The sequence below is a fragment of the Chenopodium quinoa genome, unplaced genomic scaffold (assembly GCF_001683475.1).
Source record: "Chenopodium quinoa cultivar QQ74 unplaced genomic scaffold, ASM168347v1, whole genome shotgun sequence".
NCBI lineage: Eukaryota > Viridiplantae > Streptophyta > Magnoliopsida > Caryophyllales > Amaranthaceae > Chenopodium > Chenopodium quinoa.
The window spans coordinates 635,178-656,199 of NW_018745291.1; the positions used below are offsets into that span (position 1 = coordinate 635,178).

General features: G+C 38.5%; 2 protein-coding genes across 2 annotated transcripts; one reads left to right on the forward strand and one right to left on the reverse strand.

Moving 5' to 3' along the window:
* Nucleotides 1-159: 159 nt before the first annotated feature.
* On the forward strand, nt 160-10,620 carry LOC110712204. The gene is made up of 5 exons (XM_021890663.1): nt 160-378; nt 607-3,116; nt 5,424-7,130; nt 8,006-8,261; nt 8,381-10,620. Exons 2-5 carry the CDS (start codon nt 684-686, stop codon nt 8,962-8,964), a joined length of 4,980 nt encoding a protein of 1,659 aa, XP_021746355.1. The 5' UTR covers nt 160-378; nt 607-683; the 3' UTR covers nt 8,965-10,620.
* An 8,575-nt stretch (nt 10,621-19,195) lies between these two features.
* On the reverse strand, nt 19,196-20,588 carry LOC110712251. The gene is made up of 3 exons (XM_021890713.1): nt 20,040-20,588; nt 19,688-19,786; nt 19,196-19,582 (listed from the first exon to the last, which is right to left on the reverse strand). Exons 1-3 carry the CDS (start codon nt 20,586-20,588, stop codon nt 19,196-19,198), a joined length of 1,035 nt encoding a protein of 344 aa, XP_021746405.1.
* Between the last annotated feature and the right edge of the window lie 434 nt (nt 20,589-21,022).

Genomic DNA, 21,022 nt, shown 5'->3' on the forward strand with positions numbered 1-21,022 from the left:
TCATATCGTAGCCGTCCATTGTAATCCATTTTCAACCGTGTGATATGGTTTGATATCAAATCACACGGTTAGGATAATCATCAATTATAATTCTTACCAAAAAAAGCGCAATTATTTTTTTTAAAAACCATTTTTTCGCAATTTTTTTTTTTTATTATTCAAATCAAAAACCCCTTTACTTTCTCTCTCCTCTTTCTCTCTCTTAATGTGACGGAAAAACGAAACCCTAGCTCTACGTTCTATCTGGAAAAATCCCTAATTACTTGCGAATTTCGTTAAATTAATTTGGGGCTAACGCCGGAAAAATCTCAGATTTAAACCCTAAGCTACAATAACGATGATCTTTGTTGATTCCTGGAGGGTGAAATGAATTTTAAGGTACGTTGTTGTTAATTTTTGGTTTAATTTTTTTCGCATGCGGTTGTTTTTGATTGTTTTTTCGTGAAATTAGGTTTGTTTTGGGGTTAGATCTTGTTGATATGATTTTTTTGTTTTTTTTGAATTGTTGAAATGTTGAGAGTTTGTGTTTATATTTCATGCTGATGATGATGATTATGGGGTTGCATTTTGATTTATTTATATTTTGGTGAAAATTTGTGGTTTCAGATCTGATTTTTTGGTACGGACATGAATGGTGGGCATGTAGGCTGGGGATTTTGGGTTATAATTAGTAGAATAATTGCATGTTAATGGAAGATAGAGCAGAAAAGGTTAATGGTACTGAAAATGCTGAGAAATCTATGTCATTGGATCTGCAAAGGGTATATAATCAGAAGCCCTGGGTTTCTGCTGTTAAAAAGCGGGGTTCCCGGAATGGGAGTGGTGGTAGTGGTAATGGTGTGAAGCGAAAACTCGATTCTAGTGATCAAAATGAGGCTAGGAAGAGGAGTAAAAAGGAGGTTTTACTGAGTAGTCTGTCGAATGGGAAGAAGGAGAAGAAGAGTGTTAGTGAAGTTTGTAAGAGTGGGTTGAATTCTGCTGACTTGGGAAATCAGGTGTCACGGGAGGAATCAGGAGTGGATGGTGGCGGTGCTGGTTATGGTGGCATTTCTCTTAACTTGAACAGTAATGTCACTATTCCCAAGCGGCCTCGAGATTTGGTCCGGAGAAAGAAGGTTGAGGTCGACCGTGTGTCAAAGCAAGAGGGAACATCAAGCAGCAAAGCAAGTTCAACAGAAGGGGAAGGCAAGCTGAGTGGCAATGCAGGTGGTATATTATCACAAAATGGCATTGCTAATGGCAAAGTGGCACAGAATGGTGAATCTGAGGGTACTTCTAATGGCTGTGTGATCGCGAAGGTGAAAAGGAAAAAGAATCCTCATGATCATAAAGAAAATAGGTCTAGTAGTCCTGACTTGCTTCGGCATTTGAAGAGAGATGATTCTCATTCTTCTCTAGGCAATAGCGATTCAGTGACCAAGAAAGCTAGAAGAAGCCATAAGAAAAATATTGATTCTATAACCAGAAGTCCTGGGTTGACGGTGGAAGTTAAGCCTTCCCTCGATGAGTCGAGTAAGATTTGTGATGATTCTTTGGATGATGAGGAAAATCTTGAGGCAAATGCAGCAAGGATGCTTTCATCTCGTTTTGATCCAAGCTGCACAGGATTTTCTTCGGGAGGCAAGAGCTCTAATTTGCCATCTGCAAATGGGTTGTCAGCATTGACCTCTTCCAGTAGAGATCTGGCTACTGCACATGCTAACTCTAGAGACGAGGCAGATATTGAAGTTAGTGATGCTGAGGCTAGAGTTCTGCGACCGAGGGAGCAGCAGAAAGGCAAACGGCGTCGTTTTTATGAAGTTTTTTCTAGGGATTTGGATTCTTATTGGGTAATTAACCGAAGGATCAAGGTGTTCTGGCCATTGGACCAGAGGTGGTATTTTGGTCACGTCACTGGTTATGACCCAGAGAGAAATCTTCATCACGTTAAATATGATGATCGTGATGAAGAATGGATTGACCTGCAACATGAGAGGTTCAAGCTCTTTCTATTACCAAGTGAGGTGCCTGGAAAGGGTGGGAGGAAAAGGTCAACAGCACAATTAGGAAAGGGGGAGCCTGGTGATACTGCTGATGCAACGGAGTCTGAGCCTATTATTTCATGGTTGGCTCGATTTGGTCATCAAAAACCACCACCCACTGGAACGAAGAAGAAAAAGAGAAGTCCGCTTGAATATGCAAAATCTCAATCATCTTCCATTTCTGAAGTGAAAATTGAGCCGCGGGGAAGCCTGGACATGGTTGTTTCTGGGCGTGATGCTGATGACTATACTTGTAGTTCTGGATTGCCAAATAATTCAGTTGATTCCTTAATGGAGAGGAGGCCAATTGCAGACAATTTTATTTCCGATAATGATAGAGGTCCAATAGTTTATGTTAGGAGGCGGTTTCACAAAAAAGAACAGCCACCATCCGAGAAGCCTCGAGTATTTGGAAATGCATCCGATTTTGTTGATTCTATAGAATTTGGTGCCGAAATGTCACTTTCAGTTGGCGAATGTTTTCACCATGCCTATAGATTGAGCAATGACGAGCTCATTTGGGACACTGATTGTTCTGGGATTCTGAAGCTGATTATTCCCATCACAAGTTTAAAGGTGTTTAAATTTGATTTGAGCTATCCTTTGCCAGTTTTGATCAGCAGTGTAGTTGAATGGCAGAGGTACTTGTTCATGCTTCAACATGGCACTTTGATCTCTACATGGCCTATGGTTAATTTGGAGATACTTTTTGTTGATAATGCTGCTGGTCTGCGGTTTCTCTTGTTTGAAGGTTGCATGAACCAGGCAGTCTCCTTTGTTTTCTTGGTCTTGGGTGTGTTTTGTCAGTCTGATCAGAAAGAAAGGCATGATGATCAGCAGCTTCCTGCGACCTCAATTAGGTTCAGATTCTCTGGCTTGCAGGATCTTGGAAAGCAGCTTGCATTCACATTTTACAACTTCAGTGAGATGGCAAATTCCAAGTGGTTGTATATTGACAGAAAGCTGAAGAAGCATTGTACGCTCACCAAGGAACTGCCACCGTCTGAATGCACTTATGATAATATTAAAATGCTCCGGAATGGTTCTAATCAGTGGAAATTGACCAATGTTTCCCAGAAGCTCTCTTCAGTGTTGGTAAGGACTCTTTTGATGTTTCATCCTGTTTTGATATGCTCTCTCCATACCAACTTATGTACTCTATGTTTTGTTGTAGCCATGTGAAATTTTACGGTTTAAACTTCTTATTATTATCATCTTTCCATGTTTGGCCAAATTAGTTGCACACCACGTACAAGCACTAACGATTCATTCAGTTTTGAAGTAGAGTTTCAGTGCATTTTTGCCAATGTGGCAGTGGATGTGAGTTATTTTTTATTTATTTAATTTTTTTCTGTATAATCTGAACGACATTTGAACAGATTCCGTAGAGTACTATTAAAAACATGTATTCAATTTTCAACTCAAAGATGGGAAATTGGGGTATATGGGGTTTGTATTATTGGCTTATTGCTATTGTTATTTTTTTTTTCAATTTTTTTTGTGGGGTTGGGATGGACTATGAAGTTGAAATATAAAACAGAATGGTTTTAATCGAAGGGTTTAGCTATCACCAGACTTTTCTGCCAATTTGCAGGCTTTATTTGCTTACTACTGAAATTTGAGCGATTGCAACAATTTAAAGACCTTTTGACTCCTAATACTTTATGTTTCAACCTTAATGTCATCAGATTTTTCTTTGTAGCTTTTATTGTTGGTTCAGTTCTTATTTAGGTGAAACATATGCTGATGCAGTGATGAGTCTCGTATTGATCGAGAATAAGTAGAATCACTGCAATTTTCAGTCTCCCACATAAAGAATATAGTTGTGTTTGGAATGCTTTAGCGGTTCCATTATGTTCATTTGTTTTGAGGGAGCAAGTAGGTGGGATTGGCTGAAATGGAATTGGAATAAAACCTTAACGTCCTGTTTAGTAAGCGGACATGAATTGCAGTACTGGTAATTAATTTGCGTGTAAAATCATGTAGAATAAATTTTATGTCATTATATAGGGTAATGCGAGATCATCCCCATTGTCTCATTTTTATCATAAATTTTCTTTTCCATCAAACCAAATGAGCTATTGATGTCATGTCTGTTTTATGGTAGTGGGATTATGCAAGGGGGGTTGGGAAATGGACAGTGGAAACTTTTATTCGGAGGATCCTAGGAATAGATTTACTCTAGTAAAGGTGTACAGTGTTTAACACTGGCTGCCATGCTTTTCTCTCATTCCAACCCTTTTTTTTTTTTTTAAATCTTTTCTTCGTATGTTAATAATGGGCATCTGCTCATCTATTTGTAGACTTGTAGTACAAAACTGTGAAATTCCACTTTTCCATACTTGGCGAGACTGCGAGAGAAGCAAAGAGCATTGAAGCAGCATCATTTTTTTCCCCCCTTGAAGTAAATATATTCATATATGGGAAGTCATATAAGGAATTGGAGACATGAGGTGTAAATTCGAATTTTGGAAAGTTACATGGCGATTTGAAAGTAGTTGTTGCAATCCATATACACCGAAAATGGGTTTGGGGATGAGAGAGAAGGAGATAGGACTGACTTAAGATTGGAGAAGCATCTATGCTAAAGATGGTACTTTTGTAATGTTGTTATTACTGTCTCAACATATTTTCATTTTTACTACCATTTATATATATTACACACACACACACACACACACACACACACACACACACACACACTCTAAGCAAGGGGATCTGATTTTTTATCAAGTGAATTTTAGTTACTTTCCACTTTTATTCAAATCGTTGGATTAGATTTACCTTATGATCACAGGGATTTATATTTCTTTCTTCTATTTTTGATTGTTTGCAAGATTATGCAACTCCACTGCTTATGTGTATCCTTCTTTTGATCGATTGATAAAAGTTTATGCAAAACTTTACTTACAAATATCCAATGTTTATAGGAATTTTGGTGCTTCTTACCTAGAGTTTGCATAATGGCAAATAGTTTAGTCTGAATAAAACATTTCTTGTTTCCTCTCCTTAGTCTCTATGTGATATGTCACAGGATAAGAATTGAATTTACGGGTGTCTCTATATTTCAAATATCAAAATCCTTCACCATTTTTTTTTATATATGAATAGTATATGTTTATGAATTGAGTTGATAGTGAAGAATTATCAGGTGCTTGTTTCTGTCTATCTACTGATTATTGGTCCTTCTTCTGTCGTAATATATTTTCTTTATACAATTCCCCAAGCTGTTTGATTATGCTTACCTTGTAATATATGACAGTTATTTCTATGTACTCTATCCCCTTTTTTACTGTCATTGTCTAAGATGAAGAACTGAAAGTCATGCTATTCTGATAAACTAGCCCAGGTTGCTTAACTTTCTGGTGCCTGTCCTAATATTGGTGTGTTTTATCTAATCAGAACCTAAACAAAAGATCTAGGCAGCATGGAACAAGCTTTTCTTCTAGGCAGTCTGCTTGTGTCAAGTTGAGCCGACTAGCTTTTGATAGTGACGAAAAAAATGGAAGACTTCCTTCATTTGCTCTTTCATTTTCTGCTGCACCTTCGTTCTTTATTAGTCTACATTTGAGACTATTAATGGAGCGCAGCATTCCTTCTTCCAGCTTTAGGGTGCAAGATCCTGTTTATTTGATGGATCATCCAGATGATGAGGTTGGATTGGTCGGTGTCAACACATGTCCAGTTAACGATAATTCTGTGTTATCTTCACTTTCATTAGCTGATGATTCGGTGGTCTTGCCACTTGGTAGAGCTGAGTCTGGTTCTTGTTTAAATGTTGATCATGGGATCAATAATCTCTCTGCAGATCTTGGTGAAGGAATGCCTTTGAAGCCTCAAAGCTCTCAAGGTTTTGTAGACAATGAAACTCATAGCATGCTTCAGGCAGAAGATGGGAAAGCTCAGCTAATTGAGAGTGAACAAAGGCTTTCATCAGCAAAGCCATTAGATGCCAATGGCTTGACCATAGACATTCAACCATTTGTTCCGGTTGAAAGGAATGCTGATGCTGTTGTGCAAAACGTTCAAAATTTTACTGGTTCAGCTTTAGATACCAATGATGGGATATGTAGTCCAAATCTCACTGCTTCTCAAAGTATGTGGGATAAGAGTAGAATTGGTCATACTTGTTCTTCGGCTTCTGCAATTCACTCTCCGGGTTGGATTGACGGGAAACAAGACTTTCTCCGTAGTGGCTTTGGCAATGGACCTAAGAAGCCACGGACTCAGGTTTCATATTCTCTGCCATTTGGAGGACAGGATTTTAACTCTAAGAATAAATTTCATCAGTCAAAAGGCTTTTCTCATAAACGCATTAGAAGAGCTAGTGAGAAGAAGACATCTGAAGCTTTTGGGACTTCTCAAAAAAATATGGAATTGTGTTCTTGTGAGGCAAATCTTTTGGTGACTGTTGGGGACCGAGGGTGGAGAGAATGTGGGGCAAGAATTGTTCTTGAGCTTTTTGATCATAATGAGTGGAGGCTTGGTGTAAAAATTTCAGGGGACACCAAATATTCTTACAAAGCACACCAGTTTGTGCAACCTGGAACAACAAATCGCTACACACATGCTATGATGTGGAAAGGAGGAAAGGATTGGATCTTGGAATTTCCAGACCGTTCTCAGTGGACACTTTTTAAGGAGATGCATGAAGAATGCTATAATAGGAACTTTCGTGCCGCATCTGTGAAAAATATTCCCATTCCTGGGGTTCGTATGGTTGAAGAAAATGACGATAATGTGCCTGAAGTACCATTTGTTCGGCCTTCTCTCAAATACTATAGACAGTTGGAAACAGATATTGAAATTGCTATGAATTCATCTCGTGTTTTGTATGATATGGACAGTGATGATGAGCGGTGGATTATGAAACACAGACACTTAGATTGTAATGTAGGGGGCTGTGGGAATATCTCTGATGAGATGTTTGAGAAGACTATTGACGTGCTTGAGAAATTTGCGTGTTCCAAACAGCGTGATGACTTTAGTTTGGATGAGTTGGAGGAATTTACAGCTGAGGTTGGGCCATTCGAAGCAATTAAAATCATTTATGAGTACTGGAAGGAGAAACGACAGATAAAGGGGTTGCCTTTGGTCCGGCATCTACAGGTATCTTCCACTTTGCTGTTTTTTTAATTGCTTGCCCTTTACTGTTCTTGAAATGAAATTGAATGATTTTTTTTTTTTATTTTTTTATTTTTTATTTATTTCTTCTCTGAAAGTTGTATGTGAGATATTAGTTGTCTTTGTCTGCATTTTTGTACCGACATTGATAATGTTGTGGCTTAGAGTATTTTGCATCTCTGAGTTCTTGGTAATTATAATATATGGCTGTGTCGTGTTAGTTTGCACAGACAGTTTTGCTTATGTGTGTCAGATAATCATTTTTCCTGCAAAGAAGCAATTGGTGGTTCTAGGGTAACTAATGGAAATTGATTTTCTGTCATGCAACCTTTCTTTGTTTAAGATGTACTTGTCATTATAGTTTTTGTTGATTGACCCCTGAATTACTGCATTTTGTTCTGGAAAATCTGTTAGCTCCATTATATATGTGAACTTACTGGTATACTTGTATACTAGATTTTAGAGCTGTAGACATGAATGTACCGGGTGATGTAGAATTTGATTGGTCTAATTTTAATATTTATGAGTGAGTGGCTTTGCTAATCGCCCACCATGATGAATGTCTAGTTTTTTACTGGTAGAAATATTTATAATCGATGATAAAACAATTGGGAAGTCTTTTTAGCAGCGGTGCCTGAGTGCTACAAGGTGCATGTTGAGAACTTAGTTGATTATGAAAAATTAGGGAGGTAAAAAGGAAATAAGTAATCTGAAACCACAATCTTTGTCATCTACTATATGCTCCATGTCTAACTAATTTGGCCTTTTTTTCCTGTATTATTTAGGCTAGGATACTGGTTGTTTTGTCTATTCTTCTCCTTGCTTTGAACTTTTGATGGAGCTGTATGTGTTTCATGCAGCCTCCACTCTGGGAAAAGTATCAGCAGCAAGTAAAAGAATGGGAACAAGTGATGGCAAAGAGTAACCTGGCCCTTTCCAGTGGGTGCCAGGAGAAACCCTTGACCATTGAGAAGCCTCCAATGTTTGCTTTCTGTTTGAAACCGCGAGGATTGGAATTGCCAAATAGAGGGTCGAAACAGAGGTCACAAAAGAGACTTCCAGTTGGTGCACTGAGCAATGGTATTTCAGGAGATACAGATGCTTTTCACTCTCTAGGTACCATATAATTGGTTTGTTTAATTGTTTTTTTTAATTATTTTTTTTAACTCTTGTGGTCTAGCTAGACTTTGCCATTTTGTCTCTGAAACTTATCTTTTTCTTGTGAATATATTCAGTTGGCCGAAGACTAAATGGTTTCACTTTTGGGGATGAAAGATTTGGCTACAATGCCTATAATCAAGGGACATCTGACTCTTCTCCTGTTCTTCAGGGATCATCAAGAATGTTCTCACCCAGGGATTCTGGGGGTGGGGGATACTTTTCTTTGAGTAGTGATGGGTATGAGAGGAATCATTACCCGAAACTCTATAGAAATAAGTCCAAAAAGCTATGCTTTATACCATCCTCCAATGATCAGCAGCCATCTTCCTACAGCCAGAGAACTCCAGGCAAGAGAGGTCCAGTAAATTTATGGGGTTCTTCTGAATGGCCCAGTCAAATGCTTTACCAGACAGATGGGTTCCAAAGGCACAACTTTGAGCATCTGGATCCTTCAGAGCTTGATGAGTTTAGACTGCGTGATGCAGCAAGTGCTGCTCGACATGCCGTCACTATAGCTAAGATGAAAAGGGAGAATGCTCAGAGAATGCTTTGTAGAGCAGATCTGGCAATGCACAAGGCAGTGGCTGCTATTATGACTGCTGAGGCTGTTAAAGCTTCATACGGGAAGCAAAATAGTGATGCTCAGAAGAGTGGGTGAAGTCTTTTTCTGATTTCAAGAGCTCTCTTTCACATAAGATTTCTACTCTCAAATGTTTCAGGAATGGAACCGATGGTTGCTGAGATGATGTGGTTTATTCTCGTGTTGACTGGAATTTGTAGATACAGAAGTCCTCTAACTTGCTATGAGGTTGACTAAGAGGGGTTTATGCTACTTTGCTGATTGACGCCAGACTTTTCAGCTCACTAGATTTTATATTGAGACAATAACAGTGGGGGGTTTGCTGTTAGTTTGCTGACCTGCTGGTTTTCTCATTTAACTGAAAAGTCTGAAACCCTTGTCCTGTTTGTGCAGGTAAATGGGTGCTTGAAATTTTTGTTGCCCTTGTACAGATTTTTTTTTTTTTTTTTTTTTCATTTCACAGTTTCTTTCCATAGCCTTTAGTTTAGCATTAAAGGAGCGTGCTAAATAATAGAATACACTCCTTGAGATGTTAGAACATCTGATTGGATTTTAGTGTCTTATTATCCAGAGCTTATATAGGAAATTTATATCCAGAAGGTAGAGAATTGTAAGTAAAATGCTTTGAAAGTTGAAAAATATATGAGAGTCCAATTATCCATTGCTTCTCTTTCCAAATTCTTCATTATGCAGCATTTAGTGCTGCCTTATTTTTGTTTTCATTTTTGCCCTTCCCGTGTGAATTTAACTCTCTTGAAGCATTATCATTGCTGATCGGATTCTGTTTTCGTCTTTTTGGGTTGTATGGGTGCTAATTTTTCTTGGCAGAAAAAATTAGTTTACTCCATGCTAGTCTTTCACTGAGCATGTGAGGTATTCAGGTAATCTTTTGCATAGTTCTTGAACTTTCCTTTTCTCTCCTTTTCCTGTCTAACCTCTTCTCTCTTCCTATATTGCTTTCCCACATATATTTTTGAAATAATAATCTTGTGGAAGCTTGTTCGAGCAAATTTTTTATTTCAGTTTGTTGGACTGCTGTTTGTTTTTGGCAGACTGCTATGTGTTTTGGCGTTTGCGGAGAGAATCAGGGGATGGGGTGTGAAGGGGTGTTTTGTGGGATTAAAAGAAAAATGATTCACCTGTTGCAGGACAAGCCTTCACTTTTCGTGGATGGGATAATGCATAATTGTTACAGGCTTCAGTAGCATATGTAATTTCAAGTCATGTCTTTATACTGTGTTCCAATCATATTGTGTTTGGGTTAGTTACTTAGTGAAGCTGGTTCAGTTTGTTTGTTTGTTTGTTTGGTGTTTTTTCTTTTTGTTTTGTGTGTGTGTGTGTGTGTGTGTGTGTTCGCTGTCTTCTGTGCTATAATATATAACACTCATCTCTTAAGTTTTACCTTCCAATTCCACTTCTTTCTCAATGTGCACCTGTTGATACTGACATGATGTGAATAGGCCACCGCCACTTTCGGAGCACTGAACTGGTGAACTGTTACTATCTTGAAGGTCTGATTTGACTTTGTGTGAGGTAGCTGGAATATTTTCTAAGCTGGCTATGACTTCACTTAATGTTGATTTTTTTTTTGGGAGTTGGTTTTGTAGATTTTCGACCTTAGATGTTTCGTGATGAAACTGCTCATAGTAAATGTAATTAGTCTTTGTGATAATGCAGTGAATTGTTTTTGATAATGCAGTTGTTGATTACAGCATAATCCAGTGGTTGGTTACAGCATTCTGGGTTGGTTGATTTTTTGTTCTTCATGAATTTGGCAATTTTGATTTTGGTGTTGCCTTAGAGTTGTGTTTTGGTGTTTTGACTTCTCATAAATCTTTCCATTTTGTACAGAGTTTCAAGTATTTATTCCCATCTTTGATGTTTTTGCATAGGTCCTCTTTGGCAATAATTATGAGTTTTGGCTGAGTCAGAATTTGACTTAATGTTCAGAATGATGTTATGCAGATATTTGTAGCTCTTACAGGAGGTAGAGGTTTCCAGGTTGGGTTTAGGAATAGGTATTGAAAAGAATTCTACATTGAGTTTTTGAAGGTAGAGAATACTTATTGTTCTTTTACTAATGCGAGATGTTTAATTTGATGTAGTAATAGTTTAAATGCTATAAAGATGTATGACTAGTGAGTAGTGACTCATTATTGTTTGGATTTTATTTTTCTTTGTTAGATTAACAAATCGTGCATAAACAAGTTTTGGAGCTTGTTTGAAAACGATTACACAAACTCGTGTATTTTGTGTATAGTTCATACTCTATAGACGGGTTTGTAAAATATCGTGCACTCCCTTAAAAAAAACCCTAAACCAATTTACTCCATTAACATTATTAATAATCACCTATCCCATTAAACTTCCCTAATAATTATTGAATCTCGTGATAAATACCATGCATTAGCACCGTACATTCTAGTGTTGGAATGATAAGGAAAAAAAAAAAAGAGAAAAATCTAGTGTTGTTATATTGTAGAGTACTTAAGCTTTAATAAAGAAAGACATTTTGTGGATATACATTGACATCATTAAGGACATGTATGCGTGAGCTAACGCAAGTGTGCGGACTACTGCTGGGAAGACTTAATAGTTCTCTATTACAATAGGAGTTCATCAAGTGTGCGGACTACTGTTGTTATATGAGTACTTGTTAATGTTTAACAAAGAGACAATTCGCAAAAATACATTGACATGATTAAGTACATGTATGAGAGAGCTAGTGCAAAGTGTATGGACCATTGTTAGGAAAACTAAAGATTTCCCTATTATATTTGGAGCTCATCATTTTCTACATCTAGCTCTTTTTTCTTTTTTCTACAGTCATGGAGGAATTGATGAGATCAATTCAAGATGATATACCATGGGGCATGATTTTTGCTGATGATGTTGTGTCGATTGATGAGATGAAAGAAGACATGAAAAATAGGTTGGAAATATGGAAATGGACTTTGGAATCTCGTGGCTGTGAAGGTGAGCAAAAGTAAGACAATATTTAGAATGTAGTTTAGTGGGGTGAGAAACAAGGATGATCACCTTAGATGGAAGGACTGTACAAGCTTCCGAAGTCTTCTGATATATCGGATTTATTATCTTAAGCGATGGAGAATTAAATGGAGATGTAGCGCACAGGAATATAGGATCAAAGCATATTGGTTGAAGTGGAAGAGTGCGACAGTGTTTTTATGTGATCCCGATATGCCTCATAGATTGAAGGGTAAATTCTATTGAACGACATTATGCCTGCATCATTATATGGTAAAGAAATATTGGGTTGTGAAGCACTGTTGCATGCATATGATGAATGTGATTTAGATGCATATGTTGCGATGGATATGTGATGGCCATACAAGAAAGGATTGGTTAGATTAGTAGGAAGAAATTATGGGTATCATTTAGGAATAAAAGGTGAGGGAGAATCGCCTAAGGTATTTTGGCCATATGAAAAGGAGACCAAGTGAGGCGTCGGTAAGAAAATTTAAAGAGAGGCAAAGTGTTGGGATTGCGAGGGTGATGAGTGACATTTATGTCACTCTTAGGGGTAGTGTTTAGGTCTCTTTCCTCATATTTTTCTTAGGTTTTTCTATCTCATTTTTCCTCTTATGGCTTCTTTATGTGTTGATGAAAAGTATGCTTATTTGCGCTTGTTTTGATAATCTTTATGCATTATTTTATCATCCCCTTGCTCTCGTGATTTTTGCTATCTTTTGTAGGTTCCATGGCGGTCCTAATCACGGTGGGAGGCCCCTTGGCCAAGTATGGAGGCATGGACAAAGGCAAGAGGAGCAAAAGGGAAGGAGAGGAAGCAAGAAGAGGAAGTGCAAGAGGAGGTGTGGCCGAACCTCTGAAAGGTTCGGTCGAACCAAGGTGTGGTCAAACTTTTGAAAAGTTTGACCGAACCTCTAAGGTGCAAAGGAGGCAGTTTCAAACTAGTTTTCAGAAATTTTGCAGGAGGGGTCGAACCTCAAAAGTTCGACCAAACAAGGATCAGGGAGGTTCGACCAAACCTACCCAGAGTTCGACCGAACCTACCCAGAGTCCGACCGAACCTACCCAGAGTTCGGTCGGACCTTTTCAAGTTCTCAGCTGACTTTATACGGACTATTTAAGTTCCTTTTTTAGATCGTTTTTGAGAGAGGGGAATTAGCGGAGTAGAATAGTTTTAGAAAGAAAAACTTCCTCTTAGTTAGTACCTTAGTTCATTTAATTAGTGGATGATTTAGTTTGGAAACTCTCAAATATCTAATAATTGTAGAAGAAAACTTCAAGGTTCATTCTCAGATTTTCAACATTTATTCAACATTTGAAGCTTCAATAGTAATTTCTTTCACTTGTCACTATTTATTTTCTGGTTTTATTTTGTTATTGCAAGTCATTTGAATCTCTCTTAGTCTTGATAAATTGTTGTTGCATGTTAGTTTTATCCATAGTGAATCACTTTTCCCCAATTTTAGAATTACTTAGAACACCAACTTGGAACTTTGAATGTTACTCACAATGAATTGTGAGTTGGGTGAAGCTCAACCTAATGATTAATTAAGTAAACTTGGGAGAAGTATTGATGTTTGATTTGTGATTATATTGATTGTATGAGATTGCTTGTTAGTTCTTCATGATAGGATTAGCTACCCTTGAATTTGGAGCTTGATGGCATGTTATGCTTAGTTTGACATGGAAATGTAGATTAAGTATGTCATTACTTATTGCAATTTGATTACGTATCTCCTATTGCTAAAATAATGAGGGATCTAAGTTTGGGAGTGTGAGTTGTTTTCCTAATTGCATGAGGTTGGTCTTACATATAGTCCTTGCTATCTCTTGTCTCTTTTACTCCCAATATGCTTAATTGCCATGGTTGAGTGGATCTCATTCCCTAGTGCTTTTAATCACTTGATTTAGAACAATAGTTTGTTTGTCTACTTGTCGAACCCCCAATCAACATAAGTCTTCGAACTAGCTTGCGTATTAAGATCTTTAGCGATTATATCCCGTTCCTTATGGACCGAACTCTTACTTATCATTGTACTTGGTTTGTGAGATGTTTGCTTATAAATGTGTTTAAATGAGTGTGGAATGTGCGACCATTCTAACGCCCATCAGAGGGGTAGGGAAAGACCTTAGAAAGATTGGAAGAAGGTGATTAAGAGTGATTTGAGTGTTTTGGGAATTGAGAAAAGTATAATGATGGCTTTTTACGAAGTATTTATTTAATTTTATTTGGTAATATTCAACTCGTGTTTTTGCAAATCTACTTATTTTCTCCATCCTTTTCCATTAGATTCTTTTCTTCTCCTTTTTACCCCTTTCACCCCTTGTGAAATTATCTTAAATTTCATTTTGAATGTATAGTTTTTCCCTTATCCTTTATCCAATGGTCTACCTTACTATACTCCTTTTCAAACAAATTCCATCTTGCTATGCTCTTTTCAAACAGTTTTTGTTAGCCAATCCCAAATCATTTTGGGACTAAGACCTAGTTGTTGTTGTTGTTGTTGTTAAGCTAAGCCATACAAGCACAAAATTCATGAATAAACACATTCACAAAGCAAATAATAACTACTCAATGTATAAATTTTGAACATAATGTTGCGCAAAAAAAAGAAAAATAAAGAAAAAGAAAAACTTACCAGAACTTTGACCATTTTATAATTACGGTACGTTGCAGTGTACATGGATTGATGGGAAGGAGGGGTTGAATTTTATTATCCACTTGCCCTCTACTCATTGTTGCTTATTTGCTTTAATACTTTTTTGTGCTGTTGTAGTTCATTATAAATATTGTGTCGCCACATGTAAGCATCGTAAAATAGAAAATAGATAAATTTTGCTATTGGATCTGTTTATTCCCGCCTCAATTTGATCGTTCGTCACAACTCACAAGCCTTGCTGGACCCTAGGCCCTGCTCTTGTTGTCAATATACAAGGGCACCTATCAAACTTGCGTCTTGCTTGTGATGCTACATGCTCACAATCTCTTTTCGCACCCGATTAGCAATTTTGTTGTCAGTAGATGAGAATGCACCACATGAATCCAAGTGTCAAAATACTTAGACCCAGACCATGATAGTCGGGGGGGGGGGGGGGAAGGAGTTTTTCAATGGTGAATGGTATTTTAAGGAGACGAGTGGTTGGTGGATGGTACTTTGGGAGATGATTATTGTTTGTGGTGGGGTGAATCAGTGATTTGGTGAAGATTATTACCAATAATGATTAAGATATCATACATAATAAGCGCAATAATTGGTGCCAGCGAATATGATCATGATTACATATTATTTTCTCTATCCGATATTGAAATTTGCAATATGACAATATCCTAGACTAGGGGTTATTAATCTACTAATTAGAAATTTAATCGAGTAAAACATTGGTAAATGTAATATTATTGTATTCAATTTCTAAATTTTCATTGACATTAAATGTTGATAAATTTTTTCCTGATGTTTTATTTTTAATGCTCATGTTAAGTCAAAATTAGAAGAGATTATTAATACTACTGAATTGTGTTTGTCTATATGTTTCCATCCCAATTTCTTAGAAATCGAAATCGACAATATAATAATGAATTTCAACTATTAGTTCTTGGGTCTCATAACCTTTAAATTTAATTGGGGACTTATTTTCAAAGTCATGAATTCTGCGGACAAAGGTGTCAAAAGTCATTAACTTTATTTTTTTTTTGACGCGAAATGCTCACATTTTATTAATCAATAGCAAGATCAACAACAAGTGCAGCGTTTACATCAGAAAGGGCTTCTTCAAGCCATACACGCATCTCTACAAAATTCTTCCTTATGTGAGCTAAATATGAGCAACACTATTTCCTTCTCTACCAATATGAGAGAAAGCAATAAAAGAGCAAGCCTTAGCAAGGTGAAGGATGTTGTTTACAGTTTGACCAACGTAGGAGTTGTGTCGTTTTATGCTCTTCAAGTGCTGAACAACTTCAAATTATCAGATTCAAGAGTGAGCTTGTTGAGACCAGCTTCAAGAGCAACCCCAAGGCTATGTTTGGCAACCATAGCTTCAGCCGCATCCATTCACCTTGTGACAAGTAGAGAGCAAGACATCCCAATTCCACCCAATGCAACATATTAATTCTTGAAAATTGCAGCATCAGTATTCAGTTTGTAGAAGTCATTGACAGGTCTTCAAATAACATCCTCAACCTGAACCTCTTTTTTATCAAGCACCATGCGTTCCTTCTCAACCATGTACCCTAAAGAGTACTCCAAAAAATATTCCACCAAAGCTTCTCCTTAATAACCCTTCCCATAGACATACACCACGAAGAGAAAGATTGAAAATTGCAATTTTAAGGGGAAGAGGTACCAGATAGCCTTAGCAGCATTGCAGAGTAGCATAGTGTATTTAATTGTTTTAGTGTCTTCACCACACATCGGGCAAACATCATCATCACCAATGCCTCTTTTTTTCAGATTATGTCGCACAGGAATGGCTCTTTGTAGGACTCTCCACCCAAAATGCTTAATTTTTTGGGGGAACTTGAGCATTCCAGAGGTTAGACCAGATAGCTGTGTTAGGAGGAGCAGAGGTAGTCAGGTAGAGTGCTAGGAATTAATTTTCCGTGGTTTGTATTACTGTAGAGAAGAGTATATATATACAAACTAAATTGGGCTTAACAACACATAGCCCGAAGAGCTAACTATACATAACACAATTAGCAGACTAAATAAATATACGGCCTAACACCCCCCTCAAGTTGGAGCATGGGGATCACAAATGCCCAACTTGCCAAGCAGATACGAGAATTGGTGTATACTTAAGGCCTTAGTAAAAATATCCGCCAGTTGATCCGTTGTCTTCACATACAACGGACTAATGACCCCTTCTTGAATTGCGTCCCTAACATAATGACTATCAACCTCAATATGCTTAGTGCGCTCATGAAAGACCGGATTCTGCGCAATATACAATGCTGATTGACTATCACAAAACAAGCTCATCGCACGCGGATGCGAGACTCCCAAACTTTCAAGAAGCTCCTTTAACCATTTCAACTTTGAAGTAATTGCCGACATTGAACGAAATTCTGCCTCTGCAGACGATTTAGAGACTATATGTTGTTTCTTGGTTTTCCAAGAAATCGGAGAACCACCAAGAAACACTAACGAATCTCAAAAGTATTCCCTGACCTGGAGAACCTTTCAGATAGCGAACTGTACATAGAGCGGCATCCTAATGATCCTATCGAGGTTGGTGCATGAATTGCGACAATATATGAACATTATAAGCCAAATCAGGTCTAGTGAAAGATAGATAAATCAATTGACCCACAAGTAGCTGATACATCTCGGGGTCATCAATAAGAGGTGACTTTGATTTTGCCAGAGTATGGTTCTGCTCAATAAGAGAACCGACCGGTCGCGCCCCTAACAAACCAGATTCTGCAATAATATCAAGAGTATACTTCCGTTGACATAAAAAAATGCCTTCGGGACTCCGTGCAACCTCAATACCAAGAAAATACTTCAAAACACCCAAATCTTTCATATGAAAGCAGTCACTCAAATATGACTTAAATGCAGAAATTGCAGAAGAATCATTCCCGGAAATGATTAAATCATCAACATAAACGAGAACACTTAGATGAACAGGCCCATGATTCAAAGTAAATAAAGAATAATCAGGGTACGATTGCAGAAAGCCGTACCTTTTTAGAGAGCCGACCAATTTAGCAAACCAACAACGGGGTGCTTGTCGAAGACCATACAAAGATTTCTTTAAGCGACATACCAAGCCATGTTGCGAACCATGAAACTCGGGAGGTGGCCTCATGTATACCTCCTCATCAAGATCACCATGGAGAAAAGCATTATGAACATCCATCTGATGCAGTTTCCAATTTTTTGCAGCTGCTACGGTTAGGAATGCCCGAACTATGACCATTTTTGCTACGGGAGCAGATGTTTCGTTATTATCAATACCTTCGACCTGATGATTGCCAAAAATAATGAGACGTGCCTTTAAGCGTTCCACCGTACCATCAGAATTGAGTTTTATTTTATAAACCCATTTGCATCCGAGAGCTTTCTTCCCCGGAGGTAATACCTCAATCACCCAAGTCTCATTATCCTCTAATGTGGAGATTTCTTTTCGCATTGCCTCTCTCCAACCCTCACTCTTCGTAGCTTTGTTGAAATTATGAGGCTTAACCTTCGCATCTACAGCTGCAATAAATATACGGTGTCGCATAGAGAATTTATCACAATTCACAAAATGTGCTATAGGATAGGGAGTACCTGAGGAGCAAGGAGGGGTCGATGAACTAGTAGATGGACTTGGAATAGATACAGTATGTGCGACATAGTCTTTGTGCCAACCCGGTGGATGTCTATCACGCTGACCTCGTTCAAGAGCAAGAGTAGAGGACCCCAACTCACCATCCGAAAACTCATGGTGGTGTGTAGCAGCAGCAGCCGTAGATTGGCTGCGGTTAGAGCTTGTCCCAACAGGCTGGGTGTGGCATGGACTGCTCTCGGTAGTAGAAGCAGTAGAAGATGCAGGGGAGGCGCGGGCGGGACTGTACTCCGCGGCAGGGGTGCGGACATCACTGTCCGGGGTAGCAGGAACAAGCGCAACCTCCCCCACGTGCAACACATTTTCTAAATCATCCAGAAAATCCTCATCCATAGGAAACTCACGGTCATCAGGCGTAGTAGAAGAAAAAGTAGGAGAGACACTCGAATCTTGAGCATTTTTAAACGGAAACTCATTTTTTAAAGAACTTGACATCTCGAGACACAAAGATGTCCCACGTTACTAGATCATATAATTTCCAACCTTTTTTTCCATGAGGGTATCCCACAAACATACATTTCTGACTACGAGGTGAAAATTTGTCACCCTTTGCCCTTTGGTTATGAGCAAAGCAAAGAGAACCAAACACCCTCAATTCATCAAAATTTGGTTCTTTACCAAACAACATATCATAAGGTGTCTTATTTCCCAACAAACGAGAAGGAGTGCGATTAATTAAATAAACCGCACCAAGAACACATTCGCCCCAAAAACCAATCGGAAGATTGCCTTGAAACATTAAGGCACGACCTACATTTAAAATTTGTTGATGCTTGCACTCAACACGACCGTTTTGTTGAGGGGTGCCAACACAAGAAGTTTGCAAAAGAATGCCATGTTCATTAAAGTACGGAAGCATACATTTAAATTCTGTACCATTGTCACTACGCACACATTTGACAGTCACCTCAAATTGACATTTCATCATTGCAAAAAATGAACAAAAAGCATAATACACTTCAGTTTTGTCATTCAACAAATAAAACTAAACTCCTCTAGAAAAATCATCCACTAGTGTCAAAAAATAGTGTGCACCACAAGTAGAAGGAGTCTTATACGACCCCCAAAGATCATAATGTATCATCTCAAAAATACGAGTAGCTCTATTATGACTATTAGGAAAATGATCACGAGATTGTTTAGCTTGAGGACAAATATCACAAGCTTTATTCAATTTTTTTCTACCAGAATTAGCAATATTAGCAGGAACTAACTTGACTACTCTGTCTGACGGATGCCCCATACGACGATGCCATAGCTCAAATGCAGAAAGTTTCGGAATCGATACCGTACAACCTGTAGGAAGTTGCCGGACATAGTAGAGTCCATCTATTCGTTCACCTCCTCCAATCAGGCTCCCCGAGAGTTGGTCCTGTATCGCACATAAAGAGTTAGTGAATCGGACATAACAATGTGAATCGTCAATTAAATTAGACATCGATATTAAATTGCATTTTAGTTTAGGAACAAATAAAACATGGCGAAGTATTATTCCATCAGCCAACACCACACTGCCTTCTTTCGTAGCCACGGCCTGAGCACCATCTGGAAGACCAACAGGGTATGGTGGTACGGGCTGTACATCGATCAACAAGACACGAGTCGTCTCCAGTCACATGATGGGAGGCTCCCGCGTCGATAATCCAAGAAAGAGAGAAGTACTCACCAATCATCTTATCCTGCTGATGATGATATATTGATCATGTTTAAGAGGATACGAACATGCTCGGGCTGAAATTCAGATGAAGAAAAAATACCACCACCGTTGTCTTGCTGAGAGGTTGAGGGTACATCGGCAGTGCCTATGGTGCTGCCTACGGCATGAGCACGCACCATGGAGCAGGGGTAGTAGGAGCAGCAGGAGTACGTGCAGCAGGGGCAGCAGACATGGGCTGATGAGCAGGAGACTGACCTGCAGACGAAGACCCCCCCTTCTTGCCGTACTTCTCCAGCCACCACGGAGGATAACCATGAAGCACAAAACACCCAGAATTATCATGGCCAGTGCGTTTACAATGAGAGCAAGACAACTTCGACTTATCAATGCGATGCGCTGAAGAATTAGACCACCAATCATTCGGCAGAGCAAAAATATGAACGTCATCTTTCTCCTTTTGCGCTTTTCCATTAGCAATATCACGAGAACGTTCCTCTTGAAGGAAAGCTTGATATGCACGGTCCAATGTTGCCGGAGGTTGCTGCGACAATAAATTAGTTCCCACGGCAGCATACTTATCATCATCAATGCCAATTAAAAATTGGTGCAATTTTTCTTCCTCTCGATCAATTTCGTACTTTGCCGCAACATTGCAAGCACAAAGTCCACATTCACAGCCATGAGGGGGCTTGAGACGATTAAGATCATCAAATAAACCCATCAAAGTGTTAAAAATAATCCTCAATCGTCATAGTCTTCGTTTGTTTGCAATTAGTGATTGGAGTTCGCAATTGTTGAAGACGAGGTCCGCTAGCTGCACAAAACCTCTTCTCCAAATAGTCCCAAAGCTTCTTTGCTTCGTTAAAATAAGGTATAGATGCCGCAAGTTTAGCATCAATGGCTCGCAATATCTATGACACCAACATTGAATTAACCGTTTCCCAGTCAAGCATCTTCTTCTTCTCACTCGGTTTGGAGATTGTGCCATCAACAAACCCATATTTCTGCCTTGATTTCAAGGACAGAGTAATTGCTCGGGACCAAGCAAGGTAGTTTTCACTGTTCAAGACCACGTGAGTGATCAAGTTCCCTGGTTGATCTTCGGCGCCAAGGTAGAAAGGAGATGACAGATATATTTTGCCGTCTTCACTCATC

What these genes read in the sequence shown, in the direction of transcription:
- LOC110712251 (XM_021890713.1), bottom strand. Translation starts at nt 20,588, where the DNA reads ATGGGTTTATTTGATGATCTTAATCGTCTCAAGCCCCCTCATGGCTGT. An exon ending in CTACCCCTGCTCCATGGTGC is followed by an intron (nt 19,787 to 20,039) that starts GTGCTCATGCCG and finishes ATCGATGTACAG; the next exon opens with CCCGTACCACCATACCCTGT. An exon ending in ATGGAATAATACTTCGCCAT is followed by an intron (nt 19,583 to 19,687) that starts GTTTTATTTGTT and finishes TGTGCGATACAG; the next exon opens with GACCAACTCTCGGGGAGCCT.
- LOC110712204 (XM_021890663.1), top strand. Translation starts at nt 684, where the DNA reads ATGTTAATGGAAGATAGAGCAGAAAAGGTTAATGGTACTGAAAATGCT. An exon ending in AGAAGCTCTCTTCAGTGTTG is followed by an intron (nt 3,117 to 5,423) that starts GTAAGGACTCTT and finishes TTATCTAATCAG; the next exon opens with AACCTAAACAAAAGATCTAG. An exon ending in CTTTGGTCCGGCATCTACAG is followed by an intron (nt 7,131 to 8,005) that starts GTATCTTCCACT and finishes TGTTTCATGCAG; the next exon opens with CCTCCACTCTGGGAAAAGTA.